This window comes from Lontra canadensis, unplaced genomic scaffold (genome assembly GCF_010015895.1).
Source record: "Lontra canadensis isolate GAN:19392208 unplaced genomic scaffold, GSC_riverotter_1.0 scaffold146, whole genome shotgun sequence".
Classification (NCBI taxonomy): Eukaryota; Metazoa; Chordata; class Mammalia; order Carnivora; family Mustelidae; genus Lontra; species Lontra canadensis.
In genome coordinates, this window is record NW_022631140.1 from 1956045 (window position 1) to 1976126 (window position 20082).

The window sequence follows — 20082 nt, forward strand, 5'->3', positions numbered from 1 at the left end:
AGCTAGACCTTTCAAGAGACTGAAATCTGTACCTGCCAACCTGCTGGGACCCAAGAACCTCAGTTTTGTCCCTCTGAGACCACAGTCTCTTTCAGCTGGGTCCCCTCCACTTATCTTCCCTCTGCAGGCCAGCTTTCTCTTTCTCTCTGTACTTTGCCAGCAACTGCCCCAGCTCTAAAGCCGAATTCTCTGTTATCCTACATTCCCAGTTAGATAACTAGCATTCCATGTCCATATTCCCAGGAGGAATCTCATGGGCCTCTTTAGGGTCAGCTGTCTACCCACGGTTCAGTCAACTGTGGCCAGTGGGACAGTCCCGCAATCGCACCGTGGCTGCAGGGGGGCCCACCGTACTGAGTAGGGAGACTGGTTCCTTCCCCTCAGCACATTCTCTTGTCACTCAGGATCTTTTCTAGAAAATGATCGTTCTGTAACCACATTTGGAATTTCATTCCCATTGCCTTTATCCTACTTTGTCTCTACATAATACTTATTACTATACGAAATTACGTAATATACTTGAATGTGTTTACTGCCTCCCTTGCTCTAAAGAACATAAGATTAAGACGGGCAGGCAGTCTGTCTCATTCTTGGTTATAACCATAGTGCCTGGCCTATTGCCTGACACACAGTAGGGAATCAAGTGAAGATCTTAAAGAAAAAATAAGGGCCCCATCAGTCAGACCAGTGTGTTTAGAAGTGGCAGTCGTCATCTGGTCTAACTGCCAAATTCTAATAGTTTCCCAACATCACTGCAAGATTTGCAATTGTGGTTAGCAGACTGGTCTGCGGCCTGTAATTTGCTTTGAACCCAGCTATCTGTGAGGCATAGCCTTTTTTCTTTTTTTTTTTTAAGATTTTATTTCTAAGTAATCTCTATACCCTACATGGTGCCTAGACCCACAGCCACAAGATTAAGAGTCACATGCTCTCCTGACTGAGCCAGCCAGGCGTACCTCTATGAGACAGACTTTGGACAAAGACTCTGAAGTGAAGGGTGGGGACAAATGGAAGTGGTCTAGTCATCAGTTAATATATTCGTCATATGACAAAATCGCTACCTTCCCAGGGCCCGAGAGTGTTGAATACTTAGAAAGTGAGTACCCTCTGGGTGATAGCAGGGTCCAGAGAGGGAGGCTTTTATTTATTTATTTATTTATTTATTTATTTATTTAATTTTATTTATTTTTAAAGATTTTATTTATTTCTTTAACAGCAGAGATCACAAGTAGGCAGACAGGCGGGGCGGGGGGGGGGAAGCAGGCTCCCCGCTGAGCGGAGAGCCCAATGTGGGGGTCAATCCCAGGACCGTGGGATCATGACCCGAGCCGAAGGCAGAGGCCTCAATCCACTGAGCCAAACAGGCACCCCATTTTGGGGTTGGTTTTTTTTTTTTTAGATTTTATTTATTTATTTATTTGATAGATCACAAGTAGGCAGGCAGAGAGAGAGGGAAGCAGGCTCCCCACTGAGCAGAGAACCCGATCCAGGACTTGATCCCAGGACCTTGAGATCATGACATGAGCTGAAGGCAGAGGCTTAACCCACTGAGACACCCAGGCACCCCCAGAGGGAGCTTCAGGGGTACCAGAAGCTTTATAGATGAAGTGACCTTTGAACAAGGTTCTAAGGGATGAGTAGGAGTTTCCCAGGTCCGTGGGGGTTGGAAGGGTATTCCGAGTAAAAGGAGGAAAGGAGAACTTCATAAAGATGAGCATGGTTGGAAGTAAGGGTAGGAGTTGAGGGGGTGTAGAAAGTGGCTGAGAAACCAGGCAGAGGGAAATTCCAAATGGCCTTTTTTTTTTTTTCTTTAAGATTTTTCTTTATTTGACAGAGAAAGAGCATGAGCAGGGGGAGGGGCAGAGGGAGAAGCAGGCTCCCCGCTGAGAAGAGACTACCCCACCCCCCGCAGCCCCAGTGTGGGTCTCAATCCCAGGCCCCTGGGATCATGACCTGAGTTGAAGGCAGACACTTAACAAACCGAGCCACCCAGGCGCCCCCCAAAATGGCCCTTCTTTGCCAGGTTAAGGGTATCAGGGTACACCATCTGATGGAAATAGCAACAAAAACAACTGAGATTCAAACCAGCTTAAAATAAAATCTAGTATTTCATGTAACAGGAAGTTCAGGAGGTAAGGCAGGCTCTAGGGTTGGTTAATTAAACGTTCAGTGACGTCAGTAAGGACCCCAGGTCTCTGCATTTCCATCTCTGCTGTATTGGCCCCAGCCAATAGCCTTGGGTTGGTTTCCTGTGCTGACAATTGGCTTGCCTTAAGAGCTTGGGCCTCTCTGCACTTCCTCCTTTGTGTGCTGTCAGAGATCGTGGCTTTCTGCAGGTCTCCCTAAATGCAAAGAAACTTTTCTCCAAGCACCCTTTACTGCTTTACTTCCCCATTCTTGAACTTCTGGGGAAGGAGGGGAAGGCATCTGCATAGGTTGGTCAGACTCAGAGCTGGGGGCAGGGCAAGCTCTTCCCTGAGGTACATGGCTGGGTTGGGGAGCCCTGGGCACTTGAACACAGTGCGGGTTCTCTTAGTGAAGACATGAGTTAACTCTTGGGGAGATGGAAGGTGAGGAGCCTTTGAAATGTTTTGAGCAGGGAAGCGACATGATCGGATTATTTGAAAGCTCCTCCTGAGAGCTTTGCTGCTGTGAGATGTGAGCGGAACCAGACCAGAAGCAGGGAGACTTGATAGGAGATGATTGGAAAATGAGGCACGAAGGAGGGCTGTGGTCGGGATGAAGCCACACTTCCTCATCACAGCCTGACCCTGGTCTATCTCCCCAGCTGCACTTCACGCCTCACAGCCCCTCACGTGCCCTCTTGCCTGGCTCCAACCACAGAAGCCATCCCGAGGTCCCCAGCCACATCTCCTTCCTGCCTTCGTACTACTGTTCTCTGCGACTGGAAGACCTGTCAACCCGCTCTTCTCTGGCTTTGCCTGGTCACCTCCTTCCGAGCCTTCAGATCTCAGCTCCACTGTCACGGCAGGGAAGCCTCTGACTTATTCCCAGCAGGTCTTCCTGTTGTCTTTCATCAGCAGCACCCTCTTCTTTTCCAAAGCACCCAACTGGAATTGATTCCGTGACTGGTTGGGTGTGTAAGGAGTTCTGCGGTGATTTGCTGGTGTCAGTAAGGTCCAGGAGGATGAGGCCTCCTGTCTTCACCATTGTACCCCTGGTGGTGAGAATAGCTCTGCTTCACACGGTGGCTGCCCAGAGACACTGTCGAGTCAAAGACCAGATCCACCTCTGATTGGATCAGATGGTCAGGGTGAGCAGTCAAGTGCACAGGTGCTGGCTTCGCCGAGGTCCCTATGTTTAGCAAGAATGCTGCAGTGTCCAGGAACTTCACATCACTGGGGGTAACTATTTTCATTAGTGAATCACAGGAAATGAATGTGGTTTTTTTTTTTTTTTAAATTTGGAAGGCAATACAAGTTTGTCTTGGCACTTGTGCTCATTATCATGGCCTGGGGGATCTCCAACTTATCCTTTATAGCTGGGCCAAATGTTAGGGCCACGGCCTTTTCTTCTAGGCCCGAGCCCCCTCAGCTCTGCCCCCTCCCACCACTTCCCCAAACCTGATGGCAGTAGGACAGCCCAACCAAAGAGGGGAGGCTTTCATCACCTGAGGAACACCTCTAAACGGAGTCTATTCAGTCCTGGCTTTATTCATTCATTTGACAAATACCTGTTGTGTGCCAGGCCCTCTGATGCCTGGGGATGTGGAGAGGAATAATAAAGTCTCATTAATTATAGACGCTCAGGGGTGCCTGAGGGGCTCAGTCTGTTAAGCGTCTGCCTTCCGCTCAGGTCATGATCCCAGGGTTCTGGGATTGAGCCTCACGTTGGGCTCCCTGCTCAGCAAGGAGTCTGCTTCTCCTCCTCCCCCCTCCCTCTATCCCTCCCCCTGGTCCTGTGCCCGTGTTCTCTCTCGCTCACTCTCTCAAATAAATAAAATCTTTAAAAAATGATAGACACTCAGTCGACAGGAGTTTCTCACCCCCAATTATTTCTATGTCTATGTATGTATTTACATTTGTTAAGCTTTAAAAAAAAACAAAAGAGAAGGTCCCCCACCTCAGAGAGCATCTCAGTAAGGCGGGTGTGTAGCTCATGGTGGAGAACCAATGGAATTGCTACAGGGATATGGAATCCCTGGGTGCGGGGGTGTGGGGGGGAAGCCAGTCAGGGAACGTTTTCTTTAAAATGAGTTGGGTTTTACCTTTTGATTTCAATTTCAGATAAATATTGAGTAATTATTTAGCATAAGTATGTCCCAGGCAATATTTGGGACATACTTGTACTAAAAATTTGTGTGTGTGTCTGAAATACAGATTTAACTGGGCTTCCCTTATTTTTATTGGTTAAATCTGGCAGCCCCACACTGAGGTAGTTTGACAGACAGCAGAGGGAGGTCGTTCCAGGCTGAGGGAACAAGACATACAAAAGAAAGGACTTGAGGTACAGTTACTTCCCATCTGGTGTTTAAAGCTAGATAGGGAGAGCCAGAAGATTCCGGTTCCACCAATAATTATTTTCCATCTATAAAGTGCAGAAGTTCAATGGTATAGAAACCCAGCCCCTGTCCTGACCTCCCAGTCCACTTCCTTACTACCCACTTACCCTTTTATCTCTCTGTTACAGTCCCTAGGCCAACGGCATCAGCATCGCCTGGAGACTAATGAGAAAGACAGATTCTTGGGCTTCACCCCAGACCTACTGAATTAGAAACCGTGTGGGCTGGGCCCTGCATGATGTGTGTTTTTTTTTTTAAAGATTTTATTTATTTATTTGATAGAGATCACAGGTAGGCAGAGAGAGAGGGCGGGGGGGAAGCAGGCTCCCTGCTCAGCAGAGAGCCTGATGTGGGGCTCGATTCCAGGACCCTGGGATCATGACTTGAGCTGAAGGCAGAGGCTTTAACCCACTGAGCCACCCAGGCGCCCCTGCATGATGTGTTTTAACAAGCCCTCCAGGTGATTCTAGCAAAGGCCCATTGGAAAATTACTGATCCACAAGTCAGAATGTTGAATGAGTGCGGTTGCTTAAAATCAGTAACATAAGTCAGGTGTAAGAAGTATTGGCAGTGATGGATGGTCCCTGGCTGATGGACAGCTCCTGCCCCTCCGTAGGGCGCAGTCTCCAGTCATCTCCAGACATATGTTGCAATGAGGAAACGCTGCTCCAGTGTCACCAGGTGTTTAGGATTTTCAAGAGATGAACAAGGGTTAAAGATTTTATTTGACTCATTAGTGAAGATACTGAGGCGATGTTACAACCAGTTCAAAGGAGAATCCATAGGACACACATATTTATAGATCAGGAGTATTGAAATGGAGGCAAACTGGTTTTTCCACATGAAGCAGTTTGTATCTTCCCAGGACAAGTCATTTGCATGCTTATAGACAAGAATAATTTTTTTTAAAGATTTATTTATTTGACAGACAGAGATCACAAGTAGGCAGAGAGGCAGGGAGAGAGAGAGAGAGAAGCAGGCTCCCCACCGAGCAGACAGCGGGACTTGATCCCAGGACCCTGGGATCATGACCTGAGCCAAAGGCAGAGGCTTTAACCCACTGAACCACCCAGGCTCCCCTAGACAAGAATAATTTTTAATTGCTTTCAGTTATCTACAGTTTACAGAGATTACCATAATTCCCAAAGAACCAAATACAGAGAACATGGAAGGGTCTGCTACAGATAGTGCAGTTTCTTTGAAAAACAAAGTTTCCCCTATATGAATAATGTGGTAGGTGGAAGCTGTCCCCCGAAAATTCGTTATGTTGAAGCTCTAAGCCCCTATGTGCTGGTATTTGGAGGTGGGACTTTGGGAGTTAATTAGTTTAGATGTGATCACAAGGGTGGAGCCCTCATGAAGAGATTAGTATTTTTATAAGAGGAAGAGACCACAGTGCTCTCTCTATCCCTCCCTCCGCTCCCTCCCCCTTGGAAGCACGTGGCAATATGGCAGCCCTCTGCAAACCAGGAAGTGGAGTCTTACCAGGGACCCCGTCTGCAGCACCTTATCTGGGACTTCCCAGCCTCCAAACCTGTGAGAAAATGCTTGTTTAGGCCACCGAGTCTGGGGTATTCTGTTACAACAGCCCGAGTTAAGACAGGTAACAACTGTAAAAGGTTTAGTGTAGAAGCTGGCAAACAGCTTTCATGACAATTTCCATGTAGAGAGATGCTATGGGCAGCAGTCAGACGGAGATGTGTGTAGCTGACTTATGCTGAAACTCCGACAACACCATGGTGATAAGACTGTAAATTTACTCAGGGGTAGGGATGTCACTGGGCCACAAAGGTACAAGAGCCCCTGGCTCTGAGGGTCCCAAACAGCTCAGGTGTGCTTCATCACTACCGATAAAATCCAAAGGCAGAGAGATGGTGGCAATGAAGCAAGAAAAGGACATATTACAGTGAGGCCAGCACGGGGAAGGGAGTGGAGTAACATCTCAAAGAATATCTCCAAAGTACTGAAAATACTTCCAGGTTTGTCTAAGCAAAATGTGGGGCAATGGTGGGCAGAGAAGTTCAGGTCATCAATGACGATGATTAGGGTCAATCACAGGATCTTGTTGGCCCAAGGCAATCCCTACTTCTGGCGGGGGTAGTGTTGGTTCCCATCGCAGGATGCTTTCTGTGTGGGGGGCCATTTGCCACAGTTAAGAGATAAGCTGGAAAGAACTTAACCAACTAGAAAGTACAGACTGAGGTCAAGATGGAAGTGAAGTCCTTGTTGAGAGACAGGACCTAAAGCCATATAGCTACCTCTTACTACTACTAAGGTTCATTTGGCCATTCAACAAATCTTGAGTGGCACTCTTGTGCTAGGCACTATTCCAGGTACTGGGGATATGGATGTGTACAGAGCAGTTTTTGCTTTTAGTAGTAGGGTGAAACAGGCAATGGAGTATAGACCATTAGTTCTTCGAAGGAAAATTATCATTGTCTAGATAGCATGGCCTTTCATTGTCTCACGGACCTCCTATAAGAGGTTACTCATAGATATATAGTAATGCAAATTATTCTGCAAGTTGGATGGACAGCCCCCACTGCTGATGGAAAAGTTAGTTTTGTATCCATTTATCCATGTGTTCCAACATTCCTTTATTCTGTACACATTAGCCTTTTCTTTTTAAAAATTTAAGTAATCTCTTTACCCAATGTGGGGCTTCAACTTTCAACCCGGAGATCAAGAGTCTTACACTCTACCGACTGAGCCACCCAGGTGCCCCCAACACTTTCTCTCATTTAAATGAATTATATCATCACATCTCCTCAGTTCCCCTCATTTATTTTTATTTTGTTTAAGATTTTATTTATTTATTTGACATGCAGAGAGAGATCACAAGTAGGCAGAGAGGCAGGCAGAGAGGGGGGAAGCAGGATCCCTGCTGAGCAGAGAGCCCGATACGGGGCTTGATCCCAAGACCCTGAGATCATGACCTGAGCCAAAGGCAGTGGTTTAACCCACTGAGCCACCCAGGTGCCCCAGTTCCCCTCATTTAATTAAAGAGTTAAGGGGCGCCTGGGTGGCTCAGTGAGTTAAAGCCTCTGCCTTCGGCTTGGGTCATGGTCTCAGAGTCCTGGCATCGAGCCCCACGTCATGCTCTCTGCTCAGCAGGGAGCCTGCTTCCTCCCTCTCTCTCTGCCTGCCTTTCTGCTTACTTGTCATCTCTCTCTCTCTCTGTGTCAAATAAATAAATAAAATCTTTAAAACAAAAGAGTTAAGATATTTAACACGTGTTCATTTCAATATGTATGAGAATCATGACTTTTTTGAGGAAAAATTATGCTTTAACAAAATAAGCAATATCTAGTATCAATGGTGTAACGTGTGATGGAGAAAAGAAGGTATTATGATGGAAAGCAGGTGTGTCGTTTCAGAGAAGGTGGTATGGGGGAAGACCCTCCTGGATACTTCCCACTGAGTAAAAATACTAGCCCCCCAGGGGCACCTGGGTGGCTCAGTGGGTTAAAGCCTCTGCCTTCAGCTCAGGCCATGGTCTCAGGTTCATGGGATCGAGCCCCACATCGGACTCCATGCTTAGCGGGGAGCCTGCTTCCTCCTCTCTCTCTGCCTGCCTCTCTGCCTACTTGAGATCTGTCTGTAAAATAAATAAATAAAATATTTAAAAAAAATACTAGCCCCTTCAAAAAAACTATTTCTAGTTTATCTGAAAATCAAGTTGAACTGGGTATACTGCATCTCATCCAACAAGCCTACTCCAGAAGGACCAGAGCACGCAGGCTTCGCGACGCTGGTTGATAGGTTTTGACTCCGTTGCTGGTCTAGAAGACTGGGCAAACTTAGCCTCTGCTGAGGGGAGGCATCTCTGCGAGGCGGCGCCCCGGGCCCAGGGGCCCGCAAGGAGGCGGGGCTTGGCTGCTGGGCGGGGCTGCACCAAGACCCGCCCCATCACGTGCCAACCCTCGCCTGCCGCGTCGGCAGCCCGGGATTGCGCCGGACGGCGGCTGCTAGACGGCAGAGACGGTCGCAGTTTGAGCGGTGGGATACGGGCCATGGCGGCGGCGGCGACAGTGGCAGCCGGGGCCGCGGCGGGGGCAGAGTCGGCCGAGGGGCCCCCGGGGCCGGCGGCGGCGCTGGAGCTGTGGCTCAGTGAGTAGCGGGGCCGCCCCTCGGCGGGGGCCCAGCACCACACGTGAGGCCTGGCTTCCCGCCTCCCCGGGCCTTTTTCTTCTGACGCGGCGGCGGCGGCGGCGGGCAGGTGGCCGTGGGCCGGGGCCTGGGCCGGGCGTGGGTGCGGGGATCGCTCCGGGTTCCCCGGAGGAGCCTCAGGAGCCCGCCGGGCGGCGGAACCCGGGACTGGGTGCTCGGCCCCCTGCCACTGCCCACCTCCACTGTCGTCGCAGCACAAACATGATTCACGTAATGGCTAGCGTTTGTGGAGCTTTTCTTTTGTGTCAAGCACTGTGCGAGAAGCATTTCAGCCATTGTTACTCCTCACTACGACCCCAAGAGGCAGTTTCTATTATTAGCCCCGTTTTGGAGAAGAGGACGTTTACCCTGAAGGAGACTCGTGCAAGCCAGGCAGCTTCTTGCGGTCTCTCTGCAGCTGGCACAGATCTCTATCAGGCCGCTGTTGTTAATGTCAAAACAAGACCTTTATACCTTTTGTGTATGTTTACTCTGGCCTGACATGTGTATGGTGAGCTTCATGACAGCCCTGGCTGGTAGGGGTAACCCATGAGGAATTGAAATTCAGGGAAGGTACAGATTATGCGCCTTGTATGGGGCTTTGCTAGGTGCTGAGAATCCTGAGATGTCTAACACAGGGTCCTTGAACAGAAAGATTTTGTTTAGTGGGTCCAAGCCTGAAGTATGGGCACCTTGCTGTAATTATGGGAAATTGGGGGTGCGGCTCTGTTTGCTTTACATGCGATGATAGGATTTGATCGGTTTACCTGGGGATTGTCACAGCAGACATAGCATTTGAGTGGAGAGTGGAGGTGAAAACATCTCAGGCACTCAGGCACAGGAAACCATGTGCAAAAAGCTGGCCGGGAGGGCGTGGAGCCTTCTGGGAACCAGTAGTGGAAACTGCAGGAGTGTAAGGCCTAGAGAACAAAGAGCCTGGAAAAGAAGCTCCAGGGCTAATTGGGGCTTGTATGCTGCAGGAAGGAATTTCTGTTTTATCCTGTGGTGGGGTGGAGGTGGAATTTTCAGCGGGAGCATCTGATCGGGTACACTTATTAAAAGCCTCACCTGCAGCCATGTGGAGCCAAAGTGATTAAGGAGGCTAGGCCACGGAGGGAGAGTAAGTTAAAAGCTGTTTTGGGTGGGGTGCCTGGGTGGCTCAGTGGGTTAAAGCCTCTGCCTTCGGCTGGGGTCATGATCTCAGGGTGCTGGGATCGAGCCCCACATCGGGTTCTCTGCTCAGTGGGAAGCCTGCCTCCTCCTCCTCTCTCTCTCTCTCTCTCTCTGCCTGCTTGTGATCTTTGTCAAATAAATAAATAAAATCTTAAAAAAAAAAAAAGCTGTTTTGGGTAGTGCTTAGGGGCTGAAGTAGGACAAAGGCATTGGGACTGACATTAGAAATAATTAGCAGGCACAGTCAGCAGCCTTGGATGCATTCGAATGGAGACTGGGGGAAAGCTAGGATGGATCCCAGGTTTTGGGCTCCGGTAGCTAGTTCGTTAGAAATGTCTCACCTGTGAGGAGGACTTAGTTGAAGATGGAAGAGATGGTTGACTTGTGGAGTTTGAGGTACAAGTGGCACAGCCAAAAAGAGACCCTCAGGGCAGGTGTTCAGCTGCAGAAAGGGTGGGAGCTGACAGCTGGTGTGGGAATCTGGTTCACTGGCAGAGAGCTTGTCCAGGCAGGCGGCTGTAAGAAGAGCAGAGGTTTGCACTCAGAGCATGGAGAACCTCAGCACTTAGGAAGCATGTGGGAAAAGCAGTGTGACGTGGAAGGCAGAGTGGACACGGGCAGGAGAAAGCTGGGAGGGTGGGGAGCCACCCATCTCAAAGGAGGGGTATAGTTGGTGGGCAGAAAGATGGAGTAGTGTGAGGCAGGAGGAAGGGAGACCTTGAATTTGGCAACTAAAAGGTTACTGATGAGGCATCTTTGAGGTAAGTGGTGGGGAAGGCTGTTGAGAGGTGGTAGAGAACGGGCCTAGACTGGATTTGCCAAAAAGAGTCAGGTGGATGGGCCGAGAGGACAGGGTCAGCTGACCCGCTGCAGGAGATAACAGGGAACCTGACTGCCCAAGGGGTAGGTTCTTCAGCCCCCACTGTTTTAGGCCGTTGTGGCCCCAAAGCTGCTAGATCTTCCGGTTTTTCAGGTAGAGCTAGAACCACATTTTTATGTGAAATCTCTTGAGTTTTGAAGAGTTGGCAACAACTAATTTGAAATATAAAGTTTGTTTGATGTAGGGAGTGTGTAGCCCCTGGTCACCAGCCCTTTTTTCTTCCTTCCTTTTTTTTTTTTTTTAAGTGGTGTTTGTGAAAGGAGGGAGGGAGGGTAGCTAGAGGGAATTTAGGTGTAAAGGAGATCTTGTAAGGAGAGGGGCACCTGTAAGCCCCTCTTTTCGCTGCTGTTCCTTTGGAAACTCTCCTTAAATTCCAAGTCCAATGCTGGAGCTATGGGCGAGGGCCTTGAAGATGCTGAGGGAGGTCAGAGCCAGAGCAGAAAAGGGTGACCGGGCTTCCAGAGAGAAAGGGCACCTTTTGTTTTTCTGAATGGGGAAGGAGATAAAGATGATTACACATGCAAATAAGGTTCTGTGTAACTGCCACCATTCCCTGCTAAGTGTCAGGGCCTGAAACGGGATAGGGGGCTTGAGGAAGGAGGTGGGGGAAGTTCGGGAACAGCTGGTAAGGGAAACAAAAGGGCGCCCACCTGGGTGCTTGAGAGCAGGAGTTCAACCTTGACACTGTTGACATATTGGGTCTGATAATTCTGTGTAGTGGGGGGGTCTGTCTTGTGCTTTATAACGTCATTAGTAGAATCCCTGGCCTCCACACACCGGAATGCCCACATTAAACCAAAAGCTTTGCCAGATATCGCCAAATGTCCCCTCGAGGAAAGGGGCAGGGTCACCTTCCCCCTCACACTTGAGATCCTTGGAGTTTGGACTTTGGAGTGTTGATTGGACATCAGAAGTGTTTCCTGTAGTCTTCATGGTTTTGTGATTCTCCACCCCTAGTAGGATCAGAGGAGGCGAACTATGGTTTAAACTGGATTTGCTGGGATGTGGGGCACAGTGGAGCTGATTCAATGGAAGGCCGAGGAGGCAGAGGGTTGATGGTGTGGAAAGGACAGGAGTGTCGCTGAAGGAGTACACTGTGAATCTGGGCGGGATGGGGAAGGCAGTCCTTGTAGGTGGGGTCTGAGGACTGCCAAGCTCAGGTCACTAGGAGACCTTGCCTTAGCAAAGCAGGGCAGCTGTGTCTTGAAGATGTGGATGGTGGTAATCTGACCGTAGAGTTAATATATGTGAAACACTGAGAACGGTGCCCAGCACGGAGTGTTAGATATTATTACCATTAGTGTTTTTTTTTTTCAGATGTGAGTGGCAAAAGTCATATCAGCTTAGCAGGAGGAAAAAAAAACAACTTTGGGTCTAGAACTGGGGAGTAGTTCCTCAAAGGAACATCAGGAAGCTGAAGTAATGAATCACTGAATTCTCCTGAAACCAACATTATGCTATATGTTAACTAACCAGAATTTAATAAAAACTGGGGTGGGGGGGTGCCTGGGTGGCTCAGTGGGTTAAAACCTCGGCCTTCGGCTCAGGTCATGATCCCAGGATCCTGGGATCGAGCCCCGCATGGAGTTGTCTGCTCAGTGGGCTGCCTGCTTCCCCGTCTCTCTCTCTCTCTGCCTGCCTCTCTGCCTACTTGTGATCTCTGTCAAATAAACAAATAAAATCTTAAAAAAAAAAAATTGGGGTGGGGGAAGGAAGGTGTTACCAGGAGTATAAAAAATGCAAATAGGGGCACCTGAGTGGCTCAGTTGTTAATCGTCTGCCTTTGGCTCAAGTCATGATCCCGGGGTCCAGGGATCAAGCCCCATGTCAGGCTCCCTGCTTGGTGCGAAGCCTGCTTCTCCCTCTCCTGTTTCCCTTGTGTTCCCTCTCTCTCTCTCTCTTTCAAATAAATAAATAAATAAAATCTTTTAAAAAAGAAATAGCTTTTGTGCATTCTGCAACCCCCCACTCCAAAACTCCATTGATTTTTGGTGGTGGTTCCCCATGCCTTCCCAGAGAGCTGCCTCGTTCTTGTTGCTGAGAGCCGACGCCCCACCGTGTGAGGTTTTACTATGATTGATGTAACCGGTTCCCTGTTAGTGGGATGTTGAAAGCAGCGCTGGGTCCCCGTGGGTCTCTGGGACTGTAGCCACAGCGGTACTGCCAGGGGCTCTGGGCCATCCTACGTGCCTTTGGTGGGATGCTTGGCAGAGTCCTGTCTCCTTCCCCCCTCGACCTGCTCCCAGGTGATATGTCCTGTCTTCCTTCCAGCCTCACTTTTGTGGTTCTCTTGGGGATCGGGTATGGTCAGATTGCAGTCTGTTTCCACTCTCCCTGCTTCTTGAGGGCTAGCTCATTCTTTATCTCAGAGTCTAGCACAGGGCATTCGTATGGTGGGTCTCGGGCTCCCATCGTGGGCTTAACGGAAGGACTGCTGGATGGTAGGGGTCGGTGGGTACTTCCCAAAGGATTGAGTTCTAAGTGCTCCTTAGAATTCAAGGAAGCACTCCGCTTCCCCACAGCCTCAGGGTTCCCCTGTCCAGTGTAGGCTGCTCCTGGCGCCAGAGTCAGACTCTCGTGGTTCATTGGTAGCTGGTGTGAGATGATTTGGCTTCGGATTTAGTCACTCTTAGATGACCCATGTCACTCACTGCTGGAGGTCTCAGCTGTTTTCTTAATACCTCTCACCCTGTGGTGGGCTTAAAATGCATAGGAACATAGCTTTTATTTTATTTTATTTTTAAGATTTTATTTATTTATTTGACAGACAGATCACAAGGAGGCAGAGAGATAGGCATAGAGAGGGGGGAAGCTGGCTCCTTGCTGAGCAGAGAGCCCGACAAGAGGCTCGATCCCAGGACCCCGGGATGACAACCCGAGCTGAAGGCAGAGGCTTTAACCCACTGAGCCACCCAGGCGCCCGGAACACAGCTTTTATTAAGCAGATACATGGCACTAGTGTTCTCTGTCCTGTCCAAGTGCCGGCTGAAGCAGCCACTTTAATGCCTGGAGCAGTCCTGAGAAGTCCTTTTCCTGGCCGTGCCCTGCTGGCCACCTGCCACTTCTTGGGGCAGATGGGTGTCCTGCACCCCGGGTTGGGACTATGGTCTGATGAGACCCAGTGGCTGGGCCTTGGGGGGGTCGTTTTCTCTGGAGTCGCAAGAAGACTCTGAAACAGCCTGGCAGGCTGGCATCATGTTATGAGAGACCCTGTTATTTCCGAACCAGGCTGGCCCTCTCCTGGAGTCAGACATCGGTCCAGCCAACTGGCCAGGCTCTGCAGAGAGAAAGGCCAATCATCATTCATTCAGCAGAGATTTGTGTGCATGACATTCTGGAGGACGCGAATGTGAATGAGACAGGTCTTCCTGCTTTAGGGAGTGGATAACAGTGGCGAGGAGGTTGAAGCTAGCTCCCAAAGAGGCCTTGCCTTGGTCAAGGAACTGAGAGAAATGTTTGGACCCTGGCTTGGGGCAGACCCGGGACTGTAGTTGTGTTGCTGTTTTCCAGTAACAGTTGTGGCTGGGCAGGCTTCTTTGCCTCTAAAATGGTGAGAGGATAGTAGCAATCTCCCTTCTGAGCTAGACCCAAGAGAGGCTTGGGAAACACTCAGCCTGGTGGCTGGTAACAGTAACTTCTTCACAAAAGAAAAAAAAATAGCAGCTATTACTACTACTGCTCTTTGGGGGCTGAGATAAACTTTGAAGGAATCTTCATATTACAAATAAACTTACATTTTATGGATCTTCCTGCTTTGCCTTGGTTAAGGATTTGGAGCCTAACTTAACCTCATAGAAGTATCTTCTTCCTTTCCTTGGAAAAACTGGTGGCTGTCTTATTCTCTTCACTTAGTGGCGGGGAGGAGGGGGTGAGGAGGAGGATGGCTGGATCCTGCCGATCTCGGCTCTAGGTCCAGTCATGGATTGAGTTTCTGAATGCCCCAGAGGCATCAATCTTGACCTGGTAGTGAACTAAAACTTCAGAAAGCTAAAATCAAGCAGAATTATTTAAGATGAGTCAGACATCCTTAATCAGGCTCTCTGAGAATCACTGCTTTAAATAATTTATTTCATGAGTAATTATTTTGTGCCTTTGAGGAAGGCATTGTACTAAGCACTGCAAGGAACATATGGCTTTTGCCTTCCAGAGTTTTATTCCCTTTAGGTGCATTAAGTCACACATACGTGTGTTGTTAAAGTAAAAGGCAGAGAGTTTGCCTTATAATGAACAATAAGATTAGCTGTACTTTATTGATTACTTTAGAGAGAGAGGAGGAAGCAGGCTCCCTGTCGAGCAGAGAGCCCGATGCGGGGCTGGATCCCAGGACCCCGAGATCATGACCTGAGCCGAAGGCAGTGACTTTAACCCACTGAGCCACCCAGGCGCCTCTTTTATTGATTACTTTAATATTTGCTACCATACCAGGCACTTTAGACACTATCTTACAAACTCAGGAGTGTCCTGTGAGGAAGGTGCTGTTTTCCTTTATAGTAGAGGGAACTGAGGCTCTGAGAGCCCAAGGACATGTAGCTAGTCAGGATTGGAGCTAGAGGTCTCCATCGAAAGGGGGCAGGTAGGGGCACCTGGGTGGCTCAGTGGGTTAAAGCCTCTGCCTTCGGCTGGGGCCATGATCTCAGGGTCCTGGGATTGAGCCCCTCGTCGGCCTTTCTGCTCAGTGGGGAGCCTGCTTCCTCCTCTTTCTCTGCCTGCCTCTCTGCCTACTTGTGATCTCTCTCTGTCAAATAAATTAATAAAATCTTTAAAAAAAAAAAAAAAGAAAGGGGGCAGGTAATATGTGGGCCTTCTGAGAAGGAAGAGAGGCTTCTGTTTTGCAGGGGTGGGAGACAGATTGAGGAAGTCTTTTTGAAGTGGCATTTGAATTGGGGCTCAAAGGATGGCTAGGGTTTGCGGTCCAGCATAGGAAAGAGCTTGGAGGAGGAACAGGTGAGGGAATGCAGACCACGGCAGCGTGGCTCCTTTGTTCCCCCTTGCTGTCTTTTTTCACTTAGAATGGAGTTGTCTTTTTTCACTTAGAATGGAGTTGGCTTTTTTCACTTAGAATGGAGTTGGCTTTTTGAATCTCACAGTTGAGCTAGGGAGACACATGACTTCCACATGACAGAAGTGTGGCTGCAGTCATGAAAGGTTAAACTCTGCTTGACCTTGGACTCTTCTGTAATCCGAGGCAGGAGGAGAATCACAGGGTCTGGAGCAGCCCAGAGGAGGTCTGGCCAGAAGGTGGAAATTCAGATGGGCCTTGAAAAATGGGTGGGATTTTAAGAGGAGAGGAGAGGAGTAAATGTTTAGGCATAAGGAATAATAGCAGAAGCAGGACCCTAGAATCAGCCAGTTGCAGAGGTTGAAAGAGCTTCTGTCTCAGGAGCCTTCAGGGAGGTCTTTCACTGGAGGGACGGGTAGCCCCCCAAAAGGTGGGCAGCAAGGAGTGGGGGTAGTTAGGAAAGCATAGGACAGAGGCCTCCCAGCAGCTCCTTTGTGCAAGAGCAGAGCCTGGTTTAATCTGGGGCAGGATGTGTGGAACGGACACACTTCTTGGGTGGCTGGACAGGAATTCTAGGCGGCATTGTTGGGGAGGGCAGGAGAAGCTGCTGTCATCCAGCACCAGGAAGGGGAGCGATGACCCCTCCCCTCAGCAGAGCTGGGGTCTTATCTTAGGCCTTCTTATCATCCCCCTTCTGCACAGATCTCTGGCTGTGCCGCCAGCCTCTCAGTGCATAGTGTCCTCACATTTCATCGGGGGATCGTAGTGTGATTGGATCTGGGGGGGTCCCTGGGAATGTGCAGGTTTCCAGAAGGGAACAGCATTTTGAGGAGTGAACGCAAGGAGGTCCTTTTTTTAGAGTGCACAAGTCGCTGACGCATGGCGAAGCTTCTGACCCCAGACGGTCAGAGAGGATCTCAGTAAGCTGAGGGTTAGACGTAGGGGTATTGTTTTTGAGGAGGGGATGAGATGACCAAGTGGAGCCACCTAGAGCCTTGTGGTGTATTCTGACCTTACCATCACATAGCTGAGCAAGTTAGAAGGAGCCTCCCTCCGGGCGCCTGCGTGGCTCAGTTGGTTAAGCGGCTGCTGTTGGCTCAGGTCGTGATCATGGCATCAAGCCGCATATTGGGCTCCCTGCTCAATGGGAGTCTGCTTCTCCTTCTCCCTCTGACTCTCTCTCTCTCTCTCAAAACAAAAGGGGTGGGGGTAGCCTCCTGGATGCTGACCCTCACTCATCTTCATTGCAGGGCCAAAGTGGGGAATCCTGACGGGGCATGAGGGAGGCGCATGTAGGCCAACCACTGCACGGAAGGGGAGTCTGTTGCAGGACAAAAACTTGCTTATTCAGCTAGCCAGTCTTCACTGAGGCCGTATCTTGTGCCAGACACTGTGCCTGATGGTGGACAATAGCATAGCCATGGTCCTGTCCGTTTCAGCTGTCTGCTTGCTGGGTCTGATCCCCTGGAGGTGTGCTAGAACCGTCCTTGGCTACCACTTTATTTGTGGAGGGGTGGTTGTATATTTCTTTTCATTCTTTATTTTTATTTCCTTGACAGATAAAGCCACAGACCCAAGCGTGTCAGAACAGGATTGGTCTGCTATCCAGAATTTCTGTGACCAGGTGAACACCGATCCCAATGGGTAAGGTGACCTTCACACACATGCACTTGACTTAGGATACCTCAGACAAAGTACATGCTTCAGTCTCTTGGGTCTGTTTGACCTAAGAGAAAGAAAGTGAGGCTTTCTTTCCTTTTTTTTTTTTTTTTTTTCTCCATGATCTGAGAACATTATTTTCCTGGAGGTAGCAAATGGGGAAAAAAATGGAGTGTTCTAAGTGACTAATGCTGAGGAGACCCCTGAATGTTAGGGATAGAATGTAGCTAGGTTATGTGGCAATGCAAAAGACATCAGTGTGTTCTCCGTAATTTAAGTGTCCTCTTTCTTAAGAAAACGTAGGAAAAGGGTGAGATTTTGTGGGTTTCTGGTTTTGGTTTTTGGTTTTGTTTTGTTTTTAATATTATTTCTGTTTCCAAAGCATCTGGATGGGAACTGAAGAATCATGCCAGCCATCCACATGTTTAATCTACATGTTGCTGCGTAGTCAGCATCTCAAACTAAGTGAAAAGTTTGATGACACTTTCTACTCCAGTGTGCACTGAGTGTCATCTAACAGGGTCTACTGCTCATGACCTTGTTACACACAGGTCTGGCCCTGAGCGTACAGCTTTAAGTTGTAGGGGTGCGTTGGCTGCAGGGTGGAGGATGGCAGGTGGTCTAGCTGCAGCAGGGGTGGGTGGGCCTCCTTCAGAGGCAGGTGTGTGGGCTGTGTGCCTGTCACTCCACCTCTGCTTTGGGACCCGTGCTTCTGGAAGAGGCGACGTGACAGAGTGTACTAAGCCATACCAGTTGGTTTCTTCCTCTCCACCCACATCCCAGGTCTCTCTGTTTTCCCTTAGCCCAACCCACGCGCCTTGGCTCCTGGCCCACAAGATCCAGTCTCCGCAAGAGAAAGAAGCTCTTTATGCCTTAACGGTGAGTTTGGCTTGGCCCTTTGCTTAAGTTTTCCTCCTGTGCAGCTAGAGAGCGCTGGACCCCAGGCCTGTTGCACGTGCTAGAGAGTGTCCGATAGCGAGTTCTGCACTGGGGCGGCCCCATCCTAGGTCTGTTTCGAGAAAGCAGCATTGAGCCTGCTTTGGGGGAAGAGAAGGCTCTCTTTCCCTTCATCTTCCAGAGACCAGGGCTGGCGGGTTCAGGTGCCACACGTAGCAGGGCCTGACCGCTCACACGAATGAGTGAGCTGCTGGGTGAGGATGGAAACCCTGGAGAGCACGAGGCTGGTGTGCAGAGGGCAGCTGTGACACAGGACCACTTGGGCCCAGTGTTGCTAAAACTTTGCTTTCCAGGAGAAATTAGAAATCCAGATTTTTTTGAATCTGTTCTCAGAGTTTATCAATGTTTGTGACTAATTGTAAATGTTAAACAAGAGTGTGGACCAAAGAAGATGTGTGCAGGCCCATCTTGCCACTTGAGTGCCAGCCAGTAGCCTCTGGCTTAATAGTCCTTGTGTGCTACAGATCAGGTGTCTGCCTCCGAGCAGGGCGGGATTCTCTAGCCAGCGTCTCCTGCCCCCGTGGTCTCCTTAAAAGGTGGGGCGGCCTCAGCATGCACCCCACTGAACTTTCTCCTGGGCACAGACCTGGTGATTATAGCCAGATCAGATAGGCAGGTAGCATTTTTTCTTCATCTGAAAATGTCACCCTTCCTCAAACTTCAGTGTCTTTGTCGTCTTGAGGAAACACTAGCCATGATTCCAGCAAACATTCATCGGCTTTGAGATGAACCCTGAAGCCAGTGGTTTTCCCTTTCCTCATGGGGCTCCTGTGTCCGTGCAGGTGCTGGAGATGTGTGTGAACCACTGTGGGGAGAAGTTCCACAACGAGGTGGCCAAATTCCGCTTCCTGAATGAGCTGATCAAAGTGTTGTCCCCGAAGGTGAGCAGCCTGGGCTTGGCTATACTGCACTTGCTCGCTGTGCTGTACCTACCCCAGCCTCCAGACCTTGTGCCCCTTCTTGGTCCAGAGCTAGGCCTGCTCACAATAGAGCCTGCCAGCTGATCTCTGGTTTGCGACAGAGCAGAGGGGATGGCCTCCACCCCTGCCACATCTTCAGTGATATAGAGGCCTTAAGGGAGTTCGGTGAGAGGTACTGTGTAAGTGTTCCGCACACCACATCACTATTTCATGGCCGTGTCCACATTCCAAGGACAGCAGAAGGGGTGAGAAACCTTAGTTTGCCCAAGTCCGCTCACAGGTCAGCTGGCAGTCACATCTTTCTCAATGACCTTCCCCAACACTCTCCAAGGTCTAGGATGCTGGTCATGTTCGTGAGTTGAGTCCTGCCTTTGGTTGTCAACATTGTCATGTTCTCCCTTTAAAGATGGCCTTGGGGTGGCTGACCTAGAAGGGTGAGGAACTCAAGCTTGAGGACAGGTTTTCTGGTGGTGATGGCAAGAGATACCAGGTGTGGCTTTCAGTTTTATGTCCCTTCTTGCCTGCTCTCTGCATCTTTTCTCCTAGCCCCTGTTGTAGCAACACCGTTCTCAGGTGCCTAACATGGATGGAGCCCTTCTTTGCTACTTCACAGTAATTCTCTGATATCAGCTGTAGGTCCTATAGTTCAGTTCATTTCAGTTCTGCCACTAACTACCCAGAATTATTATAAACCCTACACACTAAGGGCTCAGTCCTACCTAGACCTGCCTCCGTCACATACCAGCAAGGGGTCTCAGGTGTCCTCAGGCTACTTCCTGCCCTCTGACCAACTACAAATTCAGGGGTTCCCATTACTCCCTCC

At 49.5% G+C, this 20082-nt stretch overlaps 1 protein-coding gene across 1 annotated transcript in view; it reads left to right on the plus strand.

Annotated features, from left to right (window-relative positions):
• The first annotated feature begins 1932 nt into the window (after window positions 1-1932).
• The window catches only part of GGA2 (golgi associated, gamma adaptin ear containing, ARF binding protein 2), a 39565-nt gene continuing 21415 nt past the window's right edge, over window positions 1933-20082 (plus strand). Inside the window, exons 1-4 of the mRNA XM_032844030.1 lie at window positions 1933-2570; window positions 17283-17367; window positions 18186-18261; window positions 19122-19220. Of these exons, the coding sequence (XP_032699921.1) occupies window positions 2564-2570; window positions 17283-17367; window positions 18186-18261; window positions 19122-19220 (267 nt within the window). The 5' untranslated portion in view covers window positions 1933-2563. The remainder of the gene's footprint in view (window positions 2571-17282; window positions 17368-18185; window positions 18262-19121; window positions 19221-20082) is intronic.